Source organism: Paroedura picta, chromosome 1, assembly GCF_049243985.1.
Source record: "Paroedura picta isolate Pp20150507F chromosome 1, Ppicta_v3.0, whole genome shotgun sequence".
Taxonomy (NCBI): domain Eukaryota; kingdom Metazoa; phylum Chordata; class Lepidosauria; order Squamata; family Gekkonidae; genus Paroedura; species Paroedura picta.
The window spans coordinates 28,252,034-28,274,193 of NC_135369.1; the positions used below are offsets into that span (position 1 = coordinate 28,252,034).

The window sequence follows — 22,160 nt, forward strand, 5'->3', positions numbered from 1 at the left end:
TTATCATATTGTATATTTTGAACATTATGATACCATTTACTAATTTGCTACTAATTTATTTTTTCCGGATAGCTGTACTCTTATGATCCCTGTTCCATTGTCTGAGGAAGTATGCGTGCACTCGAAATCTCACGCCTTGAATAAATCTTTCTTGGTCTTAAAGGTGCTACCTGACTCAAATTTTGTTGTGCTACTTCAGACCAACACGGCTAGCCACTAGAATCCAGCTACAGCATTGTCTTTAACATCTACTTGTGTACAGTGTTTTGAATATCTAAACAGAAGAGTTTTAAGGTCTAAAGGCTTGCGTTTTGTGCTTTCAAATGTATGTACACGGTGCAGCCGGGTGGAAATAATGGCTTGTTCAAGGCCATCTAATGAGCTCAAGGCAGAGGCGAAATACAAGCAGGGGACTTCCTGATTTGCAGTCACTTAGCATTACACTATACCAGACCCAACATAGAGAAGAGCATACAGTTCAGCTGCCTCCCCACTCTGAGGCAGAACAAAACAGGAACTAAAACTTTGATAGTGGGATGCAGTGTTAGAATGCCAGGTTAGGACTGGAGGAAGGGAGTCTCATTCTGGCATGAAGCGCAATGGTGACGGAGGGAGAAGCATAAGGTGACCAGATAGTGAGGGAGCTAAAGCGGGACACTGGGGGCGGTGGGAGGGGCAGCAGGGGGAGGGGGAGGCTCTTGCTCGGCGGTGGCGGCAGTGGGGGGGGCAGTGACAGAAGGGGGCGGGGCCTGTCTCAGAGGAGGAGGGCTTGACCGGGGTCCGTTGTGGGCCTTACCTGGGGCACTGTTGCTGTTGCTCCATGGTGGACATCCTGCTCAGCCGCCCGCTGTCCTGCCTGGCCAGCAGGGAAAGCACCCATGGGTCCTGCTCGCTGCCGCCATCACCACTGCCCAAAGCCAGGCTGGTTCAAGCAACTTGTGAGGCTGCCTGCAGCCAGGCAGGACTCTTTAAAAAAGTTCCGGGACATGGGACCTTTTTCCAAAAAGCGCGATTGTCCTGCGAGATGCGGGATAAATGGGCACCTTATCCAAGCACCCGTGGGTGGTCAAACTGTGGCTCCCCAGATGTCCATGGACTACAATTCCCATGAGCCCCTGCTAGCATCATGCTGTCAGGGGCTCATGGGAATTGTAGTCCATGGACATCTGGAAAGCCACAGATTAGCCACCCCTTGGGCTTCTTGCACAGATGGATTTAGTTAAACCTTCACCTTAATTGAAATGTGCAGCAGATGTATATTGTAATCAGTTGAGTGAGTGAGAAGGAGAAATGGCAGAATACAGAAGGTTTTGAAGAGAAAACTCACTGCCAAACACAGAAATTTTCATGTTTAATTTTATATCAATGATTTTGTCCAGGCACAGTTGCTAGCTCTGAGTTGGAAAATACGTAGAGACTTTGGAGGTGGAGCCAGGAGTGGGGGGGGGAATTTGGGGTGAGGAGGGAGTGGAGTATAATACTGTTGAGTTCACCCTTCAAAGCAGCCATTTTCTCCATTTCTATCATCTGGAGATGAGCTATAACTCCAAGGGATCTCCAGGTCCTAGCTGGGGACAGGCATCCAGGTCTTGCAGTCTCAGAATTCCCCCCACCCTACCTTCATTGGCAGGTCAGAAATGTTCAGTCAGATGATATGACAATCATGTCTTTTATCAAATTTGGGCTCAGAAGGATGCTAGTTTGGTCGATTACTGTTGATGGAGAGGAATTCAGAGTTATTATAACAAAGCCAGAATTGTAGTCCGGTAATAATAGATTCAAGCCCAGATGGGCTATTAATGCTGGTGAAATAGAACAATGCCCCTGCTTTAAATAACTAGGCATAATATTTCATTGGTTTCTGTCTTGGCAGGAACATCTTCAGGCCACCTTATCAACTGCCTTTTGTACATTGGAAGCGATCTTAAAATTCTTCTTTTCAAAGGGGGGGGCCAGCTAATAGCCCCAGTCCTTAAAGTATTCCCGAGCAAAGATATCACCCAGGTTTTGCATGGGACTGGAATTTGGGGGTGGAATGAGAAAATGTTTAACCCGCTTGAAATAATTCAGAACAACTTCTTAAAAGAAATCTTGTCAGCTGCACACTAGTTTAGAAGTTGAACTACCCCCTATTACAACAACAGCCCACTTGAAACTATTAGAATATTATAAGATTGTAAGAAACTTGACAGCATTTTCAAAGACCATTTGGCAAAATATTGTTTTGGGGACTACAAGGAAGGGAATCAGGTGTCCAATTTGCTGTCCCCTATCCTGCAATTATACTCCTTGCCCTCTTTGGGGGACTCAAGCAAAATTCCTAATTGGCTTTTTGAAAAAGATGCCCTTTGTGATATCGGCATGGTCTGACTATCTAAATCTTCTCGATGGTATCCTTGGATTAAGAAAAACGCATTCTTATCCAGGGACTTAGCTGACCTTTCGAATGTTGCATCAAGAAAGGCATTTACTAGTGTACATTTTTAAATGATGCCATCAGAGTATGTACAAAATAGTTTTCAAAAAATACCTATGGAATAACGCTTATAACCTTAATGGTCTTAATCAGGTGGAGGATATTATACACTATTTTCTATATGGATCCGGTCGAAACAAACTGCTGAACTATCTTCTTGTAAATTTTTCTGGCTCAGATGAGGAATGTATTAATTTTTTATTGGCTGATGCTAGTCCTTTTGTTACCATCAAAGTGGCTACATTTATCTTTTTATCAATATAAGGAAGAAATTAGTGTCTCTTAATTCTGCAAGAATTCTAGCTCAATTGTAGTTCTGTGTCGTTTTATGGATTTTTTGTTGCAATGACATCTTCCCATCTAAGTTTTAAACTTCTAAAATTCCTGCTATGTAAAAAACATTTTAACCCTTTGGTTGTGGCCCACTGTTACATGTTGATGCATATGCTGGGATGTTATGGCCTATGGTTGCAACAATAACAATAAACTGAAATAAACTGAAAGCAAAGACAATAAGGCTAAGGAATGTTGAAGGCAGTAGGAAAAGAGAAGACCTGACATGAGATGGGCTGGCTTAGTCAACGAAGGCATGGCCTTCTAGTTGTGAGACCTGATCAATGGAGTTAATGATAGGATGTTTCAAAAGTCAGGAATTCATAGGGTTGCTATAAGTCAGAAGGGACTTGATGGTGAAGAAGTAGAAGACTTAGTTTTTATACCCCACTTTTCACTACCCAAAGGAGTCTCAAAGCGGCTTACAATCGCCTTCCCTTCCTCTCCCCACAACAGACACCCTTTGAAGTAGGTGTGGCTAAGAGAGCTCTGAGACAAACTGCTCTGTGATAACAGCTCTAATAGGACTGTGACTATCCCAAGGTCACCGAGTGGGCTGCATGTGGAGGAGTAGGGAATCAAATCCAGCTTTCCAGGTTAGAAACTGTTGTGAGGATCAAGTGGCAGAGGGATGGGATAACCACAGAATGTACCCTGCTGTGATGACTCTCGCTCCCATCCCTCCTGTTTCCCAGAATTATCTTGTCTGCACTTTCCTCTATACTCGCAGCTTCTCTATTAGGCCCAACAGTTCTTGCTTTTCCTTCCCATGAGGTCCATCTATTTATAGGCCCTCTCACTTGCGTCACAGTTTCTCTTGGCTTGTCTGCCAGGTTGGTTGCCGCACCCATGTGTCCCTTGCAAGCAGGCTAGGGAACTGGAGATCAGCTCAGCAGACTCTTGGGGTGAGGTGGGGAGTCTCCCGGCTCGCCTCAGGATGCAGCTTGTGTGAAAACATCTGGCCTGCTTCCTGCAGCTGCAAGGGACCTTAAGGATGACATGCAGGGCAGAGCAAAGACATTTTGCTGCCTGCAGTAGCTACAGGGCATAAGATAAGAGGTAGGGTTGACAACTTCCAGATGGGGCCTGGAGATCCGGAATTATCATTCATCTCCAGACTACAGAGATGCGTCCCTCTGGAGAAAAAGTGGTTGCTTTGGATGATGTACTCTGTGAAACCCCACTGAGGTCCCTCTCCAAATGTTACCTTTCCCAGTCTTTACACAAAAAACTTCAGGAATTTCCCAATCTGGAATTGGCAACTCTACCAAGAGATTATCAGGATCCTTCCTTGTGTTGCAGGTGAGTCAGCTAAGGGCCGTTCAAGATACTTTTCTTGCTTTTGATCCTATTGGGGAGGATTGGGTGGCAGCGTGGAAGAAACTGATTTCTTTGGTTTTTCGGCTTTGCCTACTATGCCTAATGACTCCCAAAATGGATGTATTTGTGTCCATCCAGTATTCTAACTTGGTTCACAAAGATTTTCCTCTGTTCTCCACTGCCTACCCCTACAAACTGTTGTTTGACCCAGAAAATTCTGAGCATGCTCCAATCTGACAATTCTTCTAATGACTGATGAAGGCCTCCATGAGTGCAGAAGTGACATATGCTCAAAATGTTGCTGATTTTAAATGATGCGTGACCCTGGAGCATGCTTTATCCTAGCAAGCCAGTAAATTGTGAGCAAAAAGCAACAGGAACTACCTGGCCAGCTTCCATTCTGAATATCACCAAATAGGCAATGACAAAAACCACTGGAAAATGTCCCTTGTCTTCATTTGCAAACAAATCATTCTTGTGACTGCATGGGGTGTGTTTAAAGAGAGAAAATGGATGGCCATGCTGCCTGGTTGCGTTTTTTTACAGTGTGTAAGCTGTCTTGAGTCTCAACAAGAAAGGCAGGCAGTAAATAAAAAACCAAGAGCCTAGTTAAATTTGATTTTTCAAGAGTCCTGTTAGCAAAAACAAAAATCAATGTTAGATCAACGTGTGAATACGTGTGCTTGTATTCAGGCGTGAGTGTGTATTTCAGACTGGGAAAGTGAAATTGGGAAAGGGAAAGGGTTATCTTTTACCATTTGTACCTTTCTCCCAATTGAGGTGTTCTCCAAAGCTGGAGAAATTAAAAGACGCTTGCTCCTGGGGAGGAAAGCTATGGCAAATCTAGACAGCATCCTAAAAAGCAGAGACATCACCCTGCCAACAAAAGTGCGTTTAGTCAAGGCTATGGTATTCCCAGTTGCAATGTATGTCTGTGAAAGTTGGACCATAAGGAAGGCCGAGCGTCAAAGAATTGAGGCTTTTGAACTCTGGTGCTGGAGAAGACTCTTGCGAGTCCCTTGGACTGCAAGGCGAACAAACCGGTCAGTCCTAGAGATCAGCACTGCCTGCTCCTTAGAAGGCCAGATCCTGAAGATGAAACTCAAATACTTTGGCCACCTCATGAGAAGGAAGGACTCCCTGGAGAAGAGCCTAATGCTGGGAGCGATCGAGGGCAAAAGAAGAAGGGGACGACAGAGAATAAGGTGGCTGGATGGAGTCACTGAAGCAGTAGGTACAAACTTAAATGGACTCCGAATGGTGGAGGACAGGAAGGCCTGGAGGATCATTGTCCACAGGGTCGCGATGGGTCGGACACGACTTTGCACCTAACAACAACAACAACCAAAGCTGGAGCCACATTTTCCCCTGTGGGCCTTATAGCAGTTCAAATTTGGAAACTGCACAGGGGAAAGAGTTAAATATTACCTTCTCCAGGCAGTCTGGGATAGTGGTTAAGAGCAGTGGCCTCTAATCTGGAGAACCACGTTTGATTCCCTACTCCTCCTCCACATGCAGCCAACTGGATGACCTTGGGCCAGTCACAGTTCTCTCAGAGGTCTCCCAGCTGTGAGGTGTCTGTTATAGGGAGAGGAAGGGAAGGTGATCTTAACCACTTTGAGAATCCTTTAGGAGTGAAAAACAGGGTATAAAACTTCTTCTTCTTCTTCTTTTCTTCTTCTTTTCTTCTTCTTCCTTTTGACCTACACACAGGTTCTGCAAGGAGGACCTTAAGATGCAGATAGATTTGTATGCGATTTGAGTGGAATGTGGTCCATCCCAAGCTGTCCAAGGTTTTAAACCCAACACTTCTGATGGGGAGACAGTGGAGACATTTTAAAAATGCCATTCTTACCTGTTATAATGTCTGCCAATTGCTCCTTCTTGAGCTTTCATATCAAGTAAAGTATGTCCGTTTTCAAAGCAGATCTGTACTTCTTGGTTGCGGTGGTGGCTTCTGGGTTGTAGTGGTTCTGCAGAGGTTCTCCATGGGTGACAAATGCCAGATCCTTGTATTCTTGTAGTGAATTATTTCTATGTCCCTGAGCAATCCATCATCTTAACCATAAATAGTTTTTAAATTTCCCTACCTCTGAGTTTGAAGAGCATCTGGAGAAATCTCTACATTCGGAAGTCATACTCATTATTTCTGAATGACAGTTCAGCCCCACCGCAGAATCTCCTGGGCTGTTCAGGCCGTCAGCTGCAGAGTAGAGCTTCCTGATCCCTGGGTCTGCAAAGGCCTTATTGCATTCCTTTTTATTATTAACATCCCTTCTCTGATTTACTGAGGCCATTAGGAATTCTGTAGTCTATCCTTTGCAATCCCTTCCAATTATGCATCATTGAAAAATTCAAGTGTATTGTCCATGTGGGGATCAAAAAACCAGCACTGAAAGGGAATATCTTGAATAACTGTACATGTGAGGTTGTGCATGGAATGCAAGAATCACAGTGTTTTCCTCCTTCCTTCCATGGTCCTTTGCAATCCTTGAAAAGTTTATTCCCAGAGTCACAGGGCAGCATAGCTCTGCTGGTCTGGAGATTGTGGCGAAGACTTGATCCCTTCTTCATTACCAGAATTCCCAGGGACAGTTTCTGGGGTTGGAAAGGACTACTGTGAGGAGTAAGAGCCTCTTGTGGCGCAGAGTGGTAAGGCAGCTGCCTGAAAGCTTTGCCCATGAGGTTGAGAGTTCAATCCCAGCAGCCGGCTCAAGGTTGACTCAGCCTTCCATCCTTCCGAGGCAGGTAAAATGAGTACCCAGCTTGCTGGGGGGTAAACGGTCATGACTGGGGAAGGCACTGGCAAACCACCCCGTATTGAGTCTGCCATGAAAACGCTAGAGGGCGTCACCCCAAGGGTCAGACATGACTCGGTGCTTGCACAGGGGATACCTTTACCTTTACCTTTTACTGTGATGAGTGGAACAAAATCAGTGAAGTTCCGTGACTGTCATCAGCATCCACTGATGGATTGTTGGACGCACCTACATGAGAGAAAGCACTACATCCAGTGCATTTCAGCACCATCTTTATTAAACTGGATACCTCCCTGGGCCTGCCATTTGCCTCATGGGAAAAAAAGAAAACCACAGGTACCTTAGTACCGGTCTGCTTTCCTTCTAGGGTAAATAACATAGGAAGGGGTACAGCTCTGATTTGGGAAATACATGGTGATTTAGGGGTGGAGCCTGAAGAGGGTGTTTAGGATGGGAAGGACTTCGGAAGGAGGCAATGCTATAGAGTTCATCATCTAAAGCAGATATTTTCTACAGGGGAATCAGTCCATGTAGTCTGGAGATCAGTCATGATCTCAGGAGATCTCCAAACCCCAAATGGAGGTTGGAATCCCCACCCATACCTTTTAGCATATCTATGCCAGCACTTCCTCTTGGCACCAGGTTGGAAGACCTTGATCAGGTCAAGGTGCAAAAGGGACTGTTTGGCACCCAATAGGTCTGTGATCACCAGGGCTGAATCTTCATGGAGCTTTTATTCCAATCTCGGGTTGATTCAATCCCTGCCATCTACACTGAATATGATTTCCATTTTGATTTTGGGTAATTTAAATTTTTCATCTGCAACAAGCATGATTGATCCAGAGTGACCATACCTTTTCCCTGCAATATCCTGGAGTGGATATAACCCTCTCTATTTGAAAAAATAGCCATCAGTAAGTGTGCTGCTGTCTGTTTTCCCTGAAATAACTTACTGCTAAGCATCCAATGCTGTAGAAAAGCCCTGATTGGCCAGGGCACCATGTCATGATTCCCAGGTTGCAAGGCTCCCCTTAAAGATGAAGCTTCAGAAGCCCTAACTTCTCTCGGCAGAGATTGCCTCTTGGATTTATTCTCCCTCCTCTGCTGTCTCCAATCCTCCCCCTCCCATTCAAGAAAAAAAGAGGCTCCTGCTGCACTTGGTTCCTCCCCCCTTCTGAGCTTCCCTAATCACATGCAGTACACTTTCTGCTTCAATGCGGGGGGGGGAGGGGGATAGAGGAAGACCCGAGTTCAAATCAATCTGAATTCAGCAGGATCCACAACGGAATAAACAAAGTAAGTGCAGAATCAGCCCAGGTAGTTTTATTGGTATCATGAATGAAGTACATAAGTGTGATTATGAGGAGTCATGGGGAAACTCCAAAGCAGTAATCAGGAAAGTTTCATGCTTGCTTGTCTAGGCATTTTTGCCTTCCTGTACAAGTTCAGAGCATGGTCTCCCTGTGGGTGGGTGTTCAGTCAGTGGAATAAATCTCATTATAGCAAGAAAAGGACCCTGGGAAGAGTTAGAGCAAAAGGTGGCAGGTTTAACTACGCATTTCAAGTGGGAAGAACTGCATTAAATTGTTGCTTGATTTACATGTAGGAGGAGGGAGGGAAAAGGCTGAACCTGGTGTAGAATTCTTTCCCAGAGGAACTGCTGCCAAAAGCAGCAAGGGAAAGAAGGGTGAGATGGGCAGAAAAGATGGGCAAATGGATCATGGGCTGATAATAGAGGAATGTTTCACCACAGAGTTTCTGGCGATTCCTAGAGCTATGTGATGCCTACATGCCCCCATGTCCTTGCCCCCCATCTCTTCCTTATTTCCCCACCTCAGACAAACCTTGGGGACAAATGTAAAGGTGACAGGTGATGTGACTGTCATTATCAGCTGTTAGGCAGCCACCTCCCCTTTAAAACCGACCCCCCACCTATATGAGCAAAGGTGCCCACAAAGGTGGGGCAAGCATTTAAAAAGAGCGGCTGGCAGGCTGAACACTTGAAAATGACAGTTGGCCCAACTGCTCCCTTTAAATCCTTCCTCAGCTTGAGGGAAATTTTAAAGGGCGCAGGTCATGCAGCTGTCATTATCAGCAATTAGGCAGCTACTTGCTCCCTTTAAATGCTCCCCCCACGTTTGCAAGCAGCTTTGCCTATTAATGTGGGGAGGGATTTAGGCAGCCAGCCATTCCCTTTAAATGCACTCCCCACCTTCACAGCCAGATTTGCCTGCAGAGATGGGGTGAGCATTTAAAGGAAGAGTAGTGGGCCAAACAGCTGATAATGACAGGTGACCCACCCCTCTCTTTAAATCCCTCTCCAGCTGGGAAGGGCCATTATCAGCTGTTTGGCATGCTCACTCCTCACCCACTTCCTCAGGCACTGCCTGTGTAAGCAGGAGGGGTGACACATTCATTCATTCATTCATTCATTCATTCATTCATTCATTCATTCATTCATTCATTCATTCATTCATTCATTTGGATTTTTATACCACCCATTCTTTGCAGCTCTGAGTGGTTTAACATTGTATAACTTTACATGGAACATTATACAGTCTGTAACATCATACAACTTCCAATAAAGATTATAACAGTTCACAATACATCGTATAATTTTCAATAATCGTCTTAATAATCTATGGAACATTTATAACTAGATTGAAAGCCCATTTTATCAAGAAATAAAATGGGCGCTAGAAAGGCCCCCCTCTGAAGCGGGAAGGCTTCAGCGTGGCCGGGGGTAGAAAGAAGTAAGGCGTCCTACCAGCGTTGTCGGGCGGCGGCTCCGGAGCGACAGTGGATGGATGGTGAGGCCGTCAGCGGCGGGCAGCCACGTGTAGCGGCGCGGCGGCCGCGGCCTAGGCACAGTGCTTCGGGCTACGGGGCAGGCGCGGCGCTGGTGTGGAGTCCTGTCGCCGGCGTTATCTTCAACCTCGTCTTGGGAGGCAGCTGTTGGTCAGGGCGGCGTCGTGGCCTCGAAGGGCGGCATGGCAAGTCCTGGGCTGGGAAGGGCCGGGCAGCAGCGGGGGTGGGCGGTCGTTGGCATGGCTGGAAGGGAGCGCGGCGGCTGAGGCGGGGGCGGAGGGTGGGGAGGCAGCCATTGGTCAGGTCGGCATCGCGGCGGTGGGCTGAAAGGTCGGCGAGGAAAGTGTTCACCTGGGAAGGGCCGGGCGGCGGCAGCTGCGGGCGGGCAGCGGCGGGGTGGGAAGCCCGCACGGTGGCTGAGGCGGGGGCGGAGGGTGTTGGCAGAGTGGCGAGGTTGGCGGCCAGCTTGGTTGGGGGGTAGTCCGTGTGCCGGGCGTGTTTCTGGTGGGGCCAGCATTCGAGGCAGCAGGGCGGCGGGGCCATGGCGGGGAGTTGGAATGGGGAGGGAAGGGCGATGGTTCGTTGGCAGGAAAGGAGCAGGGCGGCCGCGTCTTCCTGGCAACGAACCATATGGGGACAGAGTGTGGGTGCGGAGTCCGGGGCGGGCCAATTGGCCACTTGGCCCCTGAGTGGCTCTCTGAGTTTTTATCCCGGATGGGTCCCGCCCTAACTCCTCCCCAAGAGCCCTTACTCCTTTATTTATTCCGCGGCGCGCTGTGCCGCGGGGCGGGTTTAAAGATAAGACTGCCTCACTGGCAGTCTTCAAGCAAAGGTTGGATACACACTTTTTCTTGGATGCTTTAGGATGCTTAGGGCTGATCCTGCGTTGAGCAGGGGGTTGGACTAGATGGCCTGTATGGCCCCTTCCAACTCTATGATTCTATGATAACAACAACTTTGGGAGATCAATTTTTTTTCCAGTCATGGGAGGGCGTCCGAGGGCGGGGGGACCAGCAGGTGTTCTGAGTCAGTTGGCCAAATTGTGGCCAAATTGCCAAATTATTAGTCAGCCAGCTTGATTTAGACTTTTTGAATGCATGGAATTGGTGGTTTGGTGCAAATAAACCGAAAAGGTACCTGAACTATCATTGATTTGGGTAGTTTTCAGTTTATCTGAGTAGAATTGCTTATCCCTAGTTGGTGGGCATGTATAGGCCAAAGTTATCATCTATAGCAAGCTGAGGAGAACCACAGTGTGTAGTTGTTGAGCTAGGACCTGTGAGACCATTCAAATTCCACTTTAGCTCTAAAACTCACTGGACAAATTTGGACCAGTTACCCTCTCTCACTCTGAACCCACAAGTGTTTCCGTTGGTGGAAGAATTTTCATGAGCAGAAAGCAATTTTCTCCCCTCCTCTTTCCCACTGCAGCCCAAAATGGCTGGGGGAAATTTTGTACTGTGAATGGTAAAGTGAGAAATGAAAGGTAGAAGTCCAGCATATGCAGAAGAAGAAAAAAAACAGCTTTCTGCTCAACTATTAAATCAAAACTGGAAAGAGTCTTGTATCTTTGCAGTGAAGACCTCCACGTACCTTTTGAATCTAACAATATCACCGAAAGTATGTTTGAATGAAAGTTGTATTCAGGTTTCCTTGCCTCATTGTCATTGGCTGGTCACACAGGAGAATTGCAGATTGGGCCAAAGAGTATAAGTGAAGAAGCTGGTTCTTAATCTGAAAAAAATAAATGTCCAACTATCCTTTTGCATTGCTTAAAATTTGTAAAAGGGAAGAAACCCAAGACAGGCACTAAGAACCACTGTTGTAAGATTCACACTATCTAAAGCTAACTAGTCATAGACTAACCCTGCAGAGGTTTTTCATGCATGGCAGTGTACGTGGAGGTTGCCGATCTCCAGGTGGGGCCGGAGAAAGACCGACGATTCAAGCAGGATACAAGGCGAGAAGAGAATAGACAGGGGCAGTCCAGTGAGGCCGCTTTAGAAGGAGATGCTGAACTCTCTGTTACTTTGAGAGCAATTTGTCAATGTGATACTTTGAGATTATAAATTCATAGAATGGTTTTGGAACCAATCGTGATGTGTAATATATGAGAAAACAGCCATTGAGGAAGCCTAGGTACCCGTTCTGGCGGATTTATTTGATTCTGGTTAAAATAGATCACACTTCTGTTTTTGTGACGTTTGGAACAGTGGTCCCCAACCTGCGGGCCGCGGCCCGGTGCCGGGCCGCGAAGGCCATGGCGCCGGGCCGCGGCTCCCTCTCCCCGCCCCTCCCCCCCCCGCAGTAAAAAACTTCCCAGGCCGCAAGGTTGCGGCCGGGAAGCTTCTGACTGCGGGAGGGCGGGGAGAGGGAATCGGGGCCGGGCCGCGCCCATGCGGGCGCGGCTCGCGGGCGCGGCCCGGGCGCGGCCCAATGTGCGGGCGCGGCTCGCGGGCGCGGCCCGATGCAGGGGCGCGGCCCGCGGGCGCGGCCCGTTGTGCAGGCGCGGCTCGTGGGCGCGGCCCGATGCGGGGCGCGGCCCGCGGGTGCGGCCCGATGCGCGGGCGCGGCCCGCGGGCGCGGCCGATGCGTGGGCGTGGCCCGCGCGGGCCGCGGGCCGCGCCCCAATGCCCTGCCGGTCCCCAACCTCAGAAAGGTTGGGGACCACTGGTTTGGAATACATTGTTTATTGGACTGCCTTTGTCGATTCTCTTCTCACCTTGCAACCTCCAGGTGGGGACTGGAGTTCTTCGGGAATTGCAAGTGACCTCCTGATCACAGAGATCCGTTCCCCTGGAGAAAACGCCTGCTTTGAAGAATGAAAGCTATGACATTATACCACATTGAGGCCCTGGCCCTTCCAAATTGCACCCTCCCCAGACCTCACCTCCAAACATCTAAGGGCCATTCCACACCAGGATCTATGTAGCAAATTGGTTGCGGAACGAAAAAACGCCATTTTAAATAGTGGAATTCGTCGTTATGCATACCTGGCTTTGTAGTGGAATCTAGTTGCGTTTCTATCGTTTCCCACAGGTTTCCGGTCTCGGCAAAAATCGCTAGCCGGAAGCGATATTGCCGAGCTTTGTCCCGCCCCTGGCCGTCAAGCAGCCAATGGGCGGCTGTTATCATGCTCCCAAAATGCTCCTTTCCCTTTAAGGAAGGTTTAAATAAAAATACACACAAACACACATTGCAACGAATCTGCGTTGATTAGTTGCAACAGAGAGACCCATCTAGCTAGCAGGTGGTGTTTGAGCTGCCGTTTCATCGTTGCCACGCACCCCCCGAGTGAAAAAAAAAATAATGCCCCCCCCCTGCACGGGCGCGATTTTCGGCCGAAAATAGAGTGAAAAATAAAGGGAAAATAAACCAGCAAACGGGGCTGTGTGGTGCTTGGTGACTTAAAACAGCACTGGGGAGGGACTTCAGCCGGGGAAGCCTCCCTGGGTAAACGAAGGCTCACCGGTGCGTTGATCTCTGCTCGCTCCGAGAAAAAAAAATGGCGATCGCTTCACCAGAAGATCAGAGGAGAGAGCCAGGGGGAGGGACTTTGCAGAAACCGCAACAATGGTAATGCACAGAACTTTCCCGCTAGTGTTGCAGATTGGTTGCAAGAGTGTAGCGCTTTCCGGAGGGTGAATCCACTTTTTGGGATTTCCCTGAAAGCGCTACAACGAAGCGCTTTTTGTGGATTGGTTTCAGGAGTGTGGCAGATTGTCAACGACGCTGTGCATAACAGCAAATCGGTAGCGATTTTAATTTGCAACCATTGTGCAATTTTGAACGAGTGCGGAATGGCCCTAAGAATCTCCCAACCCAGAGCTGGAAACCTTAAAAATGAGGCATGCTTGACATGATTAAAATAAGAAAACACACCTCTTTAACTGGAGACAAATACTATCCATCAAAGCCTGTTACCTTTCCAAGAGGTTTAATTTGAAACGTTAGCATTTTAATTACTTTTTCTTTCCCAGCTGCAAAGAGAAGGTTTGGTGATATAATAATAAAAGAGCATGTAGATTTATCTGCACACCCAGGTCCTCCCCATGGTGCCTCTGACAGTCTTAATTTATCATAAGGCTGCCTCCGAAGGTTTTCCGACTGGCAGGGTCCCCCCCTTCCTGCTCTCAGGCGCCCAGACTTTGAAGTATTTCTAGCCATTGGGTCTGATCAAATAGCTCAGAGAGGAGATGTTGGTAAGTGGGTTCCACTGGGGCTCGTTCTCTAAAATCTCGCTGAGGAGTCCCCACAGATGTGGAGAAACGGAATCTTCAAATCATTAGCCTGCCTTGTGAGCACAGCTCAGCCGCAGAAAGCGTCACTGGCTGGCTTTTGTTATCAGAGCAGTTTTAAAAAATGGTATGGAGGTGGGGGATCATCTCAAGAATGCTGAGCACTAGGCAGCCATTCTCCTAGGTAGGAGACATTGCCAGGTGAGCAGTTTGGATGTAGGGGCAGGGGAACAGTAACTTGGGAGGATCTGTGCCACAGGCTAAAGAAGTGAGCCATCCCTGCTAGATGGTTTGCTCATAATCAGCTGTAGCCGAATGAGGATTTTTTAAACCAGATATCATCATCTTGGATAAACCAGGCTAGCTTGATCAGAAGCTAAATAACAACAAAGAGGGAAACGGGAGTTGACACCACACAGGAAAACAATCAGAGCCCACCGCCCACCATAAATGGCATAAAGTATAAACAAAACCCAGCACTTATAACAAACTAATGAATTTTATCTTTTTTAGACAACAGATAACAAAACAACTCTTGCCTACCGCTTTTTCAAGGGAGAATGTGTGTATGTGTGTGTGTGTGGGGGGGGGGTGTCAAACAATCTCCAAAGGGTCTTAGAAATTCCTCAAGGATAAGTTCAGTTGAAATTTTCAAGCATACTCTATTAATATTTTCAATACTTTTAATCTTTTCTTTTTAATGGGAGCTGCCACATAAGCGACACGATTTCATAGCAGAATAAGGGTATGAAATAGCATTGTTTGTGGCAGCTCCCAGTAAAAAAGAAAAGATTACAGCTACTGAAAATATTAACAGTGTACTTGAAATTTATTTTTCAATGGAACTTATCCTTGAGGAATTCCTAGCCCCCCCCCCCCCCCATGTTCTCCTTTGAGAAGGGGGTAGGTGAAACGTTGGGACGAGACAGGGCGTTTGGTTCAGAAGAATCATCTTGGGCTTAGGTCTCTGCAATAAGAAAAGAAAGAGATCTTTACTTTGAATAAATATCAAAAGTTATGTCTATATGATTGGTCTGCAACCTGTTGTTTCAAGAGGATAAGCCCTATGAAGATAGGTTGAGGGACTTGGAAATGTTCAGCCTGGAGAAAAGGAGGTTGAGAGGGGACATGATAGCCCTCTTTAAGTATTTGAAAGGTTGTCACTTGGAGGAGGGCAGGATGCTGTTTCCGTTGGCTGCAGAGGAAAGGACACACAGTAATGGGTTTAAACTACAAGTAAAACCATATAGGCTAGATATCAGGAAAAAAACATTCACAGTCAGAGTAGTTCAGCAGTGGAATAGGCTGCTTAAGGAGGTGGTGAGCTCCCCCTCTCTGGCAGTCTTCAAGCAAAGGTTGGATACACACTTTTCTTGGATGCTTTAGGATGCTTTGGGCTGATCCTGCATTGAGCAGGGGGTTGGACTAGATGGCCTGTATGGCCCCTTCCAACTCTATGATTCTATAAAATGCAGTAGTTTGTTATAAGATCTCAGAAGCTAAGCCGGGTCAGTTCTGAACTTCCACTTGGATGGGTGACTCCCAAGGCACACCGGAGCCATGGCACAGAGGCTGGCCGTGGCAAACCACCTCTAAACGTCTCTTGCCTTGAAAACCCTGAGGGCTGAAACAAGTCAGCTGTGACTTGACTGGCAGTTTCCACCACCATAATTATTGCTATTGCTCCTATTATTACTTTAGTATTTGAGGTGACAAGGGTATTTCTAAATTTGGTCACTCCCTGATTTACTGTAAAGAGCTTGGGTAGTACTGGTGTCCACCAATCAATGTTTCTCTTTATTAAATCAGGGGGTACTAGGTCATAGCCAGGAGCTTTATCTGATTTCAAGCTTCCTATCAGCTTCCTTATTTCTGCTGGGCCATCTTGTGGCCAGCCAGGCAGATTTACTTCATCGTCGATATCCATTGACTGAGGGATGTTCAACTCCAGAGCAGAGTACAACATAGCGGGCTTCCCATATTTCGGATGGAATTGTTGAGACCAAACAAGGTTTTTGGGGAGCAGACTCTCTGATTTATACTTAATGTTATTTCTTATTTTATTTTATGCATTTCTTAAGATAGTGACTAACAAATTTTCTTTTTTCTTTTTTGCCAGCCTTTATCTACATTATTGATGTGTCAAATTGTATTCTAGTTCTCGCTTTGGCATCTGTTGAATAATCGTTTCTGTATTCTGTTTCTTCTAAGTACAAGCTTTTAAAAATCACCTCTTCCTTTCCTTCTTGTTTGTCAACGAGTTCTCCACAACCCAGAACTTGTGCGAAAAACCTCTTTGTTCCTCAAGCTCATTGCCAACTCCATCTGAGTTGTGTGTTTCTGCACCAACTAACAGCATCTCTCTCTTTGGGCTCTGCAGGCCTCTCCTTCTACACCAGAGTGCTTGAGAACTGTGAGGATGAAGCCCCATTTGATGAGGTAAGAATGGAATGTCTGAAGCAGGAACCAAAAGAGAGGGTTTTGGGAAGGAGCACAGCTGCAGTCTGAGGCCCCTTTCACATTATCGGTCTAAACCTGATTCTGAGTAAAGTGATACAGAGACAGGAGTTTCATAATGAATTTTATTCCGTGAATGAGCTGTCTCTGAATTGCTCTGGTCAGTTCAAACAGTGCTGCTTTCCACCCACCCCCTGCACTCTTTTTCGCCATGCGGTCTTTCTTACAGTTAGTGGGTGTTTTTTTTTTTTAACTGCTCTAAGTTGAGCACTATAGTACTAGACCAAAAAAGGACAGAGGAAGAAGCAGCACTACTGGAAGGTCTGCAGACATTTTAGACAGCGGACTGCAGCGATCCAGAAGCACAAAGAACCATGTTGTTGGGTCTGCAGAGAGCACTCATTGAGGTACTGCTGGCTGTGTTGTAGGAAGATGCTTGACTTGTAACCTTCTGACGTTTTTTGACTGGCCTAGTACCCCATGGCAGCCATTTTGTGATTTCCTCAGCATAGGGTGCCCACTCCAGTCTGGAAAATTCCTAGAGATTTGGGAATGGAGTCTGAGAAAGGAAGGGAACTCAGTGGAAATAATGCCATGGAGCAGGGATGAAAAAATAAAGAAATGGGAAGGGGGGGTCCCAGTGGAGAAACAAATATAGAGAAATATATATGCACTGGGGAACCAATATGGGAATAAAATATCCAAATTGGACTTATATAGAGTCTTCTACCTTGAGTAATTTTTTATTCTTTATAATTTCACACAAGTCCCGATGTGTTTCGCCTTACAGCTTTTTCAAGGGACAATAGTTTTTATATTAAAGGACCAACTTCAACTTTATAAAGGAATCTCTTGAGGGAGTATAATAGCTAAACGTAGCATGTGGCGCTGTAAGGCGAAATGCGTCGGGACTTGTGTAAAATGACGGAACTACCCATAAATTCAATAAGGTTATGGATCCCTAGGTCTCGTAGGCACTAATGCATGTCAAGCAAATCAAAACCTTATGGTCTCTTGTTATTAGATCATTGGTTTCTAAAGGGTGCTAAGGGAAGGAAACATTTGTCTTGAAAAATTAAGCCATTATAATTATATATCATCATATTATAATAAACTAATAAAATATTATTAGTACTCAGACAGAAGAAGGCAGCAGAGGGCTCCTATGACCGCTGCGTGGTACTTATTCATATGGTGCTGGATTACCCATTGAAAGGATGGCTCTGGCTGACATTTTCTGTGTTATTAACGTTAATTGATAATGAAATTCATGTTTCACAGCCGCCGCATAGCACATCTATTTTTAGTTGAATTTACAGTGACTTCATCCATCGTTTTTCTCACTGGTCAACATTTCGGATTTGGGGGATCTTTTTGAGTCTGTGGATCTGGGTTTTTTGTACGTGCTTTTCCTCATGTTTCTGCGTGATAAAAGCAAAATACAAAGTTTTGAACAAAATCAGGGTTGGATCATACAAACTGTGGATGTGACAGCATCCTTTCTCTTAGGCGACTCCTGAGATACCCCTCTCCAAAAGTGACACAGTTACCAGACAAAATGCAATGAGGTCATGGGGGTGGATCTATAAAAAGGGGGCTTTAGGTAGGGTTGTCAGCTCTGAATTGGAAGATATCAGGAGACTTTGGGGGTGGAGCTGGGTGGATAGGATTTGGGATGGGGAAGGTAGAAGTTGGGATGAAGTATAATGTTATGGAGTCCACCCTCCAAAGCAGCCATTTTTTCCTTGGGAACTGATCTCTGTCACCTGGAGATCAGCTGTAAAACTGAGGGATCCCCAGCTCCCACCTGGGCACTGGCATCCCTAGTATTTTGCAACATGATCCCTCCTTGCCTGTCCAGTGGCAGAGATTCTATCAATGCAAGATGCTCCATCAGGGCAGTGCAAGCACAGTCAATATAGCCTAAGTCTTCTTTTTCATAGCAGCCCACCATGCCTCAGGATATTTTCTCCATAAGGAACTCTGATCCCTTCTTCCATTACCAGAATGCCCAGGGAGAGTTTCTTGGGTTGGAAAGGACTACTGTGGGGAGACGAACAAAACCAGTGAAAATCCCTGACTGCCAATAGCATCCCCTGATGGATTGTTGGAACCAACCACCCATCAGAGAGTAAGCTCTACATCAAGTGCATTTCAGCGCCATTTTTAGGGCCTGCTATTTGCCTCATGGGGAAAAAGAAAAACACAGATACCTCATCAGTACTGGTCGGTTTTCCTTCCAGGGGAAATAACATGGGGAGGGTTTACCAGCTTTTTGGTAATCTCAGGAGGCTGGGGAAAAGATCTGTGATTGTGAATGCCTCCCAGTCCCAGTCCATAGACTCCAGTCCCCTGAGTCACCATGTTAATTACATCCTATCTGTCTATGGCCATTGGAACCAAGTACCATGTACTTGGTCACTCCAGCCATCTCTTTGCTACCCTGGTTGAGGTCTGTGTTGTTTGGATTATTGCTTTAGATTCTTTTTGTTGATGTTGATTCTTTTATTTGTTTTACTTGATTGGAAGCTGTCTTCAGAGTAATGCTGGGAGTATGGGATATAGATAGGTATTGAATAACAGGCAGAAAAATCAGTTCATGGAACGGTGGAAGAAAGATGTACCTCAGTGGAGGAGACAGGTTGTTACTTATTTATTTTTATTTATTCATGCAATTTGTAGCCTGCCACTCCCATGCAGTGGTGGAGCATCTGCTCCGCATGTGGAAGATCTCCAGTCTAGTGCCCAGAATCTCCCGGTAAAAGGACTGGTTGATGTGAAAGACCCTGGAGAGCAGCTGCCCGTCAGACAGGCAATAAAGTTAAAAGGTAAAGGTATCCCCTGTGCAAGCACCGGGTCATGTCTGACCCTTGGGGTGACGCCCTCCAGCGTTTTCATGGCAGACTCAATACAGAGTGGTTTGCCAGTGCCTTCCCCAGTCATTACCGTTTACCCCCCAGCAAGCAAGCTGGGTCCTCATTTTACCTCGGAAGGATGGAAGGCTGAGTCAACCTTGAGCCAGCCGCTGGGACTGAACTCCCAGCCTCATGGGCAGAGCTTTCAGACTGCATGTGTGCTGCCTTACCGCTCTATGCCACAAGAGGCTCTTTTCAGACAGACAATACTGACCAACAAAGACAAGGTCTGACTCAGTAGAAGGCAGCTCCATCTGTTCTCCAGCACAGTCTGCCTGAGAGATGACTGCAGGGAAATCCCAAAAGCACCACATTGCTCAGAAAGCACAACATCGTGCCTCAAAGCTTAGCACCATCTCTGAGCCGGACTAATTAGGCAAAGGGATGATGGAGGACTATAGTAATTGAGCCCGTCCTGGTCCTTGTTTAATAGAACTGACAGAGAAAATTGATATTCTTCTTTGGGGCGCAAAAGGAATCCTGCTGCCAGCAAGTATCCAAACATTGAGATAACACCAACATGGCACAAGGCTTAACATACTATTCTGAATGCACTGATTTCAATGGACTTAGGAGGTCATGACAGTGACGCTTCTTAGGTTCGTATCAGTTCTAAGTACAGTTGCTCCAGACTAAGTCTACTGATGATTATAAGGATTGCATTGGAAACCTGGTGGGGTGTATGTAGGCACGCTGCAGTTACACCAGGCAAAGAAGAAAATGCTTTGCACATCCTCCATGGAATTAAAAAAATATATATTCCTTCTCATACCTGAGGCTTGAACCCTAACATTCAAAACAGAGTCCCCTCGCCATGCAACCCTGCTGCCACCCAGGAACTCTGTTCCCCACCTGGGAACTCTGCTCCTTAGTTCCTCAGCGGCTGCACACAAAGCTGCTCTCTCCCGGTCCCCCTCTGCACACTGCTTTCCCCTCTATTGTTACATAAACCTCTGGTGCTGCAAAGCTTACATAACAGCCTCCTGCATATCGCAGCTTGCCAAGTGGTTAAAAACTGCTGGGGCTGCTGGCATCGGCCGGGGGGCTCCCCTCTTCTCCGCCCCCGCTCTGAGTTGCCGCAAATGTCATTTGCTTTCTAGAAATAGCTCTACTCTCTTGGAACCCACGGGACGCAGACAGGCAAACATTTAGGATTGGTCTTCTGGATGCTCGAGGTGTGCCGGGGTCTGTTGTTGCTGCTGGCTCAGAGGAGGGCTGGGGAGGGGGAACTGTAGCAGGCTCCCTTTTCAGCCCAGAGCCGATCCGGAGACTCCAGGCTAGTTTGTAACCACCACAGATGTGCCCCAACTTTCAATACAGTTTGGAAGAAGATTCCTTATACTGAGCTAGATCAAGGCGTGGCTTAAGGATTTGCGGAGACTGTAGCACCAGTTTAAGGATTCATGGGGCCCTAATGGAGTAACATTTTGGTGCCAGACTGGGGGCAGAGGGACCCCACACAGTGGAAAGAAGTGTCACTTCAAGTGTCCTAAAAGGGGGGAGGAGAGAGGCTATGGCCCTGATCCATGAGGGAGAGGTAACTGTGGGGGCCTCTGGAAGTGAGGGACCCCTAGCTCCATGCTACATGGATAAACCAGCCCTGGCTCGACCCTGGGTCTGTCAAGGTCAGCATTGCCTACTGTGGCTGGCAGCAGCTCTCCAGGCTCTGAGGCTGAGATCTTTCATGTCACCTCCTACCTGAATTTTTAATTTAGGGTTGCCAACCTCCAGGTGGTAGCTAGAGATCTCTCAGGATTATAGTTAAACTCTAAGTGATAGAGATGAGTTCACCTGGAGAAAATGGTTGCTTTGGAAGATGGACCCTATGACATGATATCCTACTGGAGTCCTCCCCTTCCCAAGCCCCACCCTCTTTGGTCTCTACCTGCATAACCTCCAGGTATTTTCCAACCTGGTGCTTCTCATCTTATTTTAGCCGTAGATGCAAAAGATTTAGCCTGGGGCTTTCTGCATGCAAAGCAGGTGCTTGACCACGAAGCCACAACCCCTCATGTGACCTGCAGGGTCTAGACTGCTGCTTGAGTCCGAGACAGATTCCAGAGTCACAGCCAGTGCTGCTTGAGCCGGTTGAGCATGGCATGGGCACAGCCAATGCCCACCATTGCTTCCCAGAGCAGTGCTGTTGCTGCCCAGGTCCAAGGCAAGCTGGAAAGATGTTGGCAGCACTCTAGGGCAGAGGTGGTCAACCTGTGGTCCTCCAGATGTTCATGGACTACAATTCCCAGGAGCCCCTGCCAGCAAATGCCCCTGCTCTAGGGAGCATTTTTTCCCTGGCCATTAGTGGTAGGTGTGGAAGCAACAGGCATAGCTCCTCACGTGGTTTGGTGCAGTTCAGATCCGTACCTCCTCGTTGGGCCCAACCCAAATCTGTCTGGTGCCCCTAGGATCACTGGGGTTGAGTGTGGAGCAAATAACGGGCGACACACAGTAGCTCCCTGACATGGCAAAATAAAGAGTTGCCAACCTCCAAGTGTTGGCTGAAGATCTCCTCTGTCTCCAGTTGATAAAGCCTCAGAAAAAACTGGCTGCTTTGGAAGGGCAGACTCTATGGCATTGTACCCCACTAAAGTCCTTCCCCTCCCCAAGCCCTGCCCTTCTCAGGTTCCACACCCCAAATCTCTAGGGATTTCCAGACCAGGAGTGGACAGTCCTGCAAAATACTTCCCCCTTCCCACTTTTGTTTGAAGAAAAGAGGTCACTCCCCAAACCTCACAGCAAGTGTCAGATCCTATGCTCCCATTCGGAATACCATTTATGCTTGATAGATCCTAATTTTGGGCTCAAAGAGATACAAGGACACAGCCCACTCGGATTATTATGGTTTCCTTTGGTG

The 22,160-nt window shown here is 47.0% G+C and overlaps 1 protein-coding gene across 13 annotated transcripts in view; it reads left to right on the forward strand.

Annotated features, from left to right (window-relative positions):
- The window catches only part of OTOF (otoferlin), a 177,553-nt gene that overhangs the window by 21,695 nt on the left and 133,698 nt on the right, over positions 1-22,160 (forward strand). For all 13 annotated transcript variants that reach the window (XM_077331083.1, XM_077331113.1, XM_077331067.1 and 10 more), the window contains exon 2: positions 16,315-16,373. In XM_077331083.1, the coding sequence (XP_077187198.1) occupies positions 16,315-16,373 (59 nt within the window). The remainder of the gene's footprint in view (positions 1-16,314; positions 16,374-22,160) is intronic.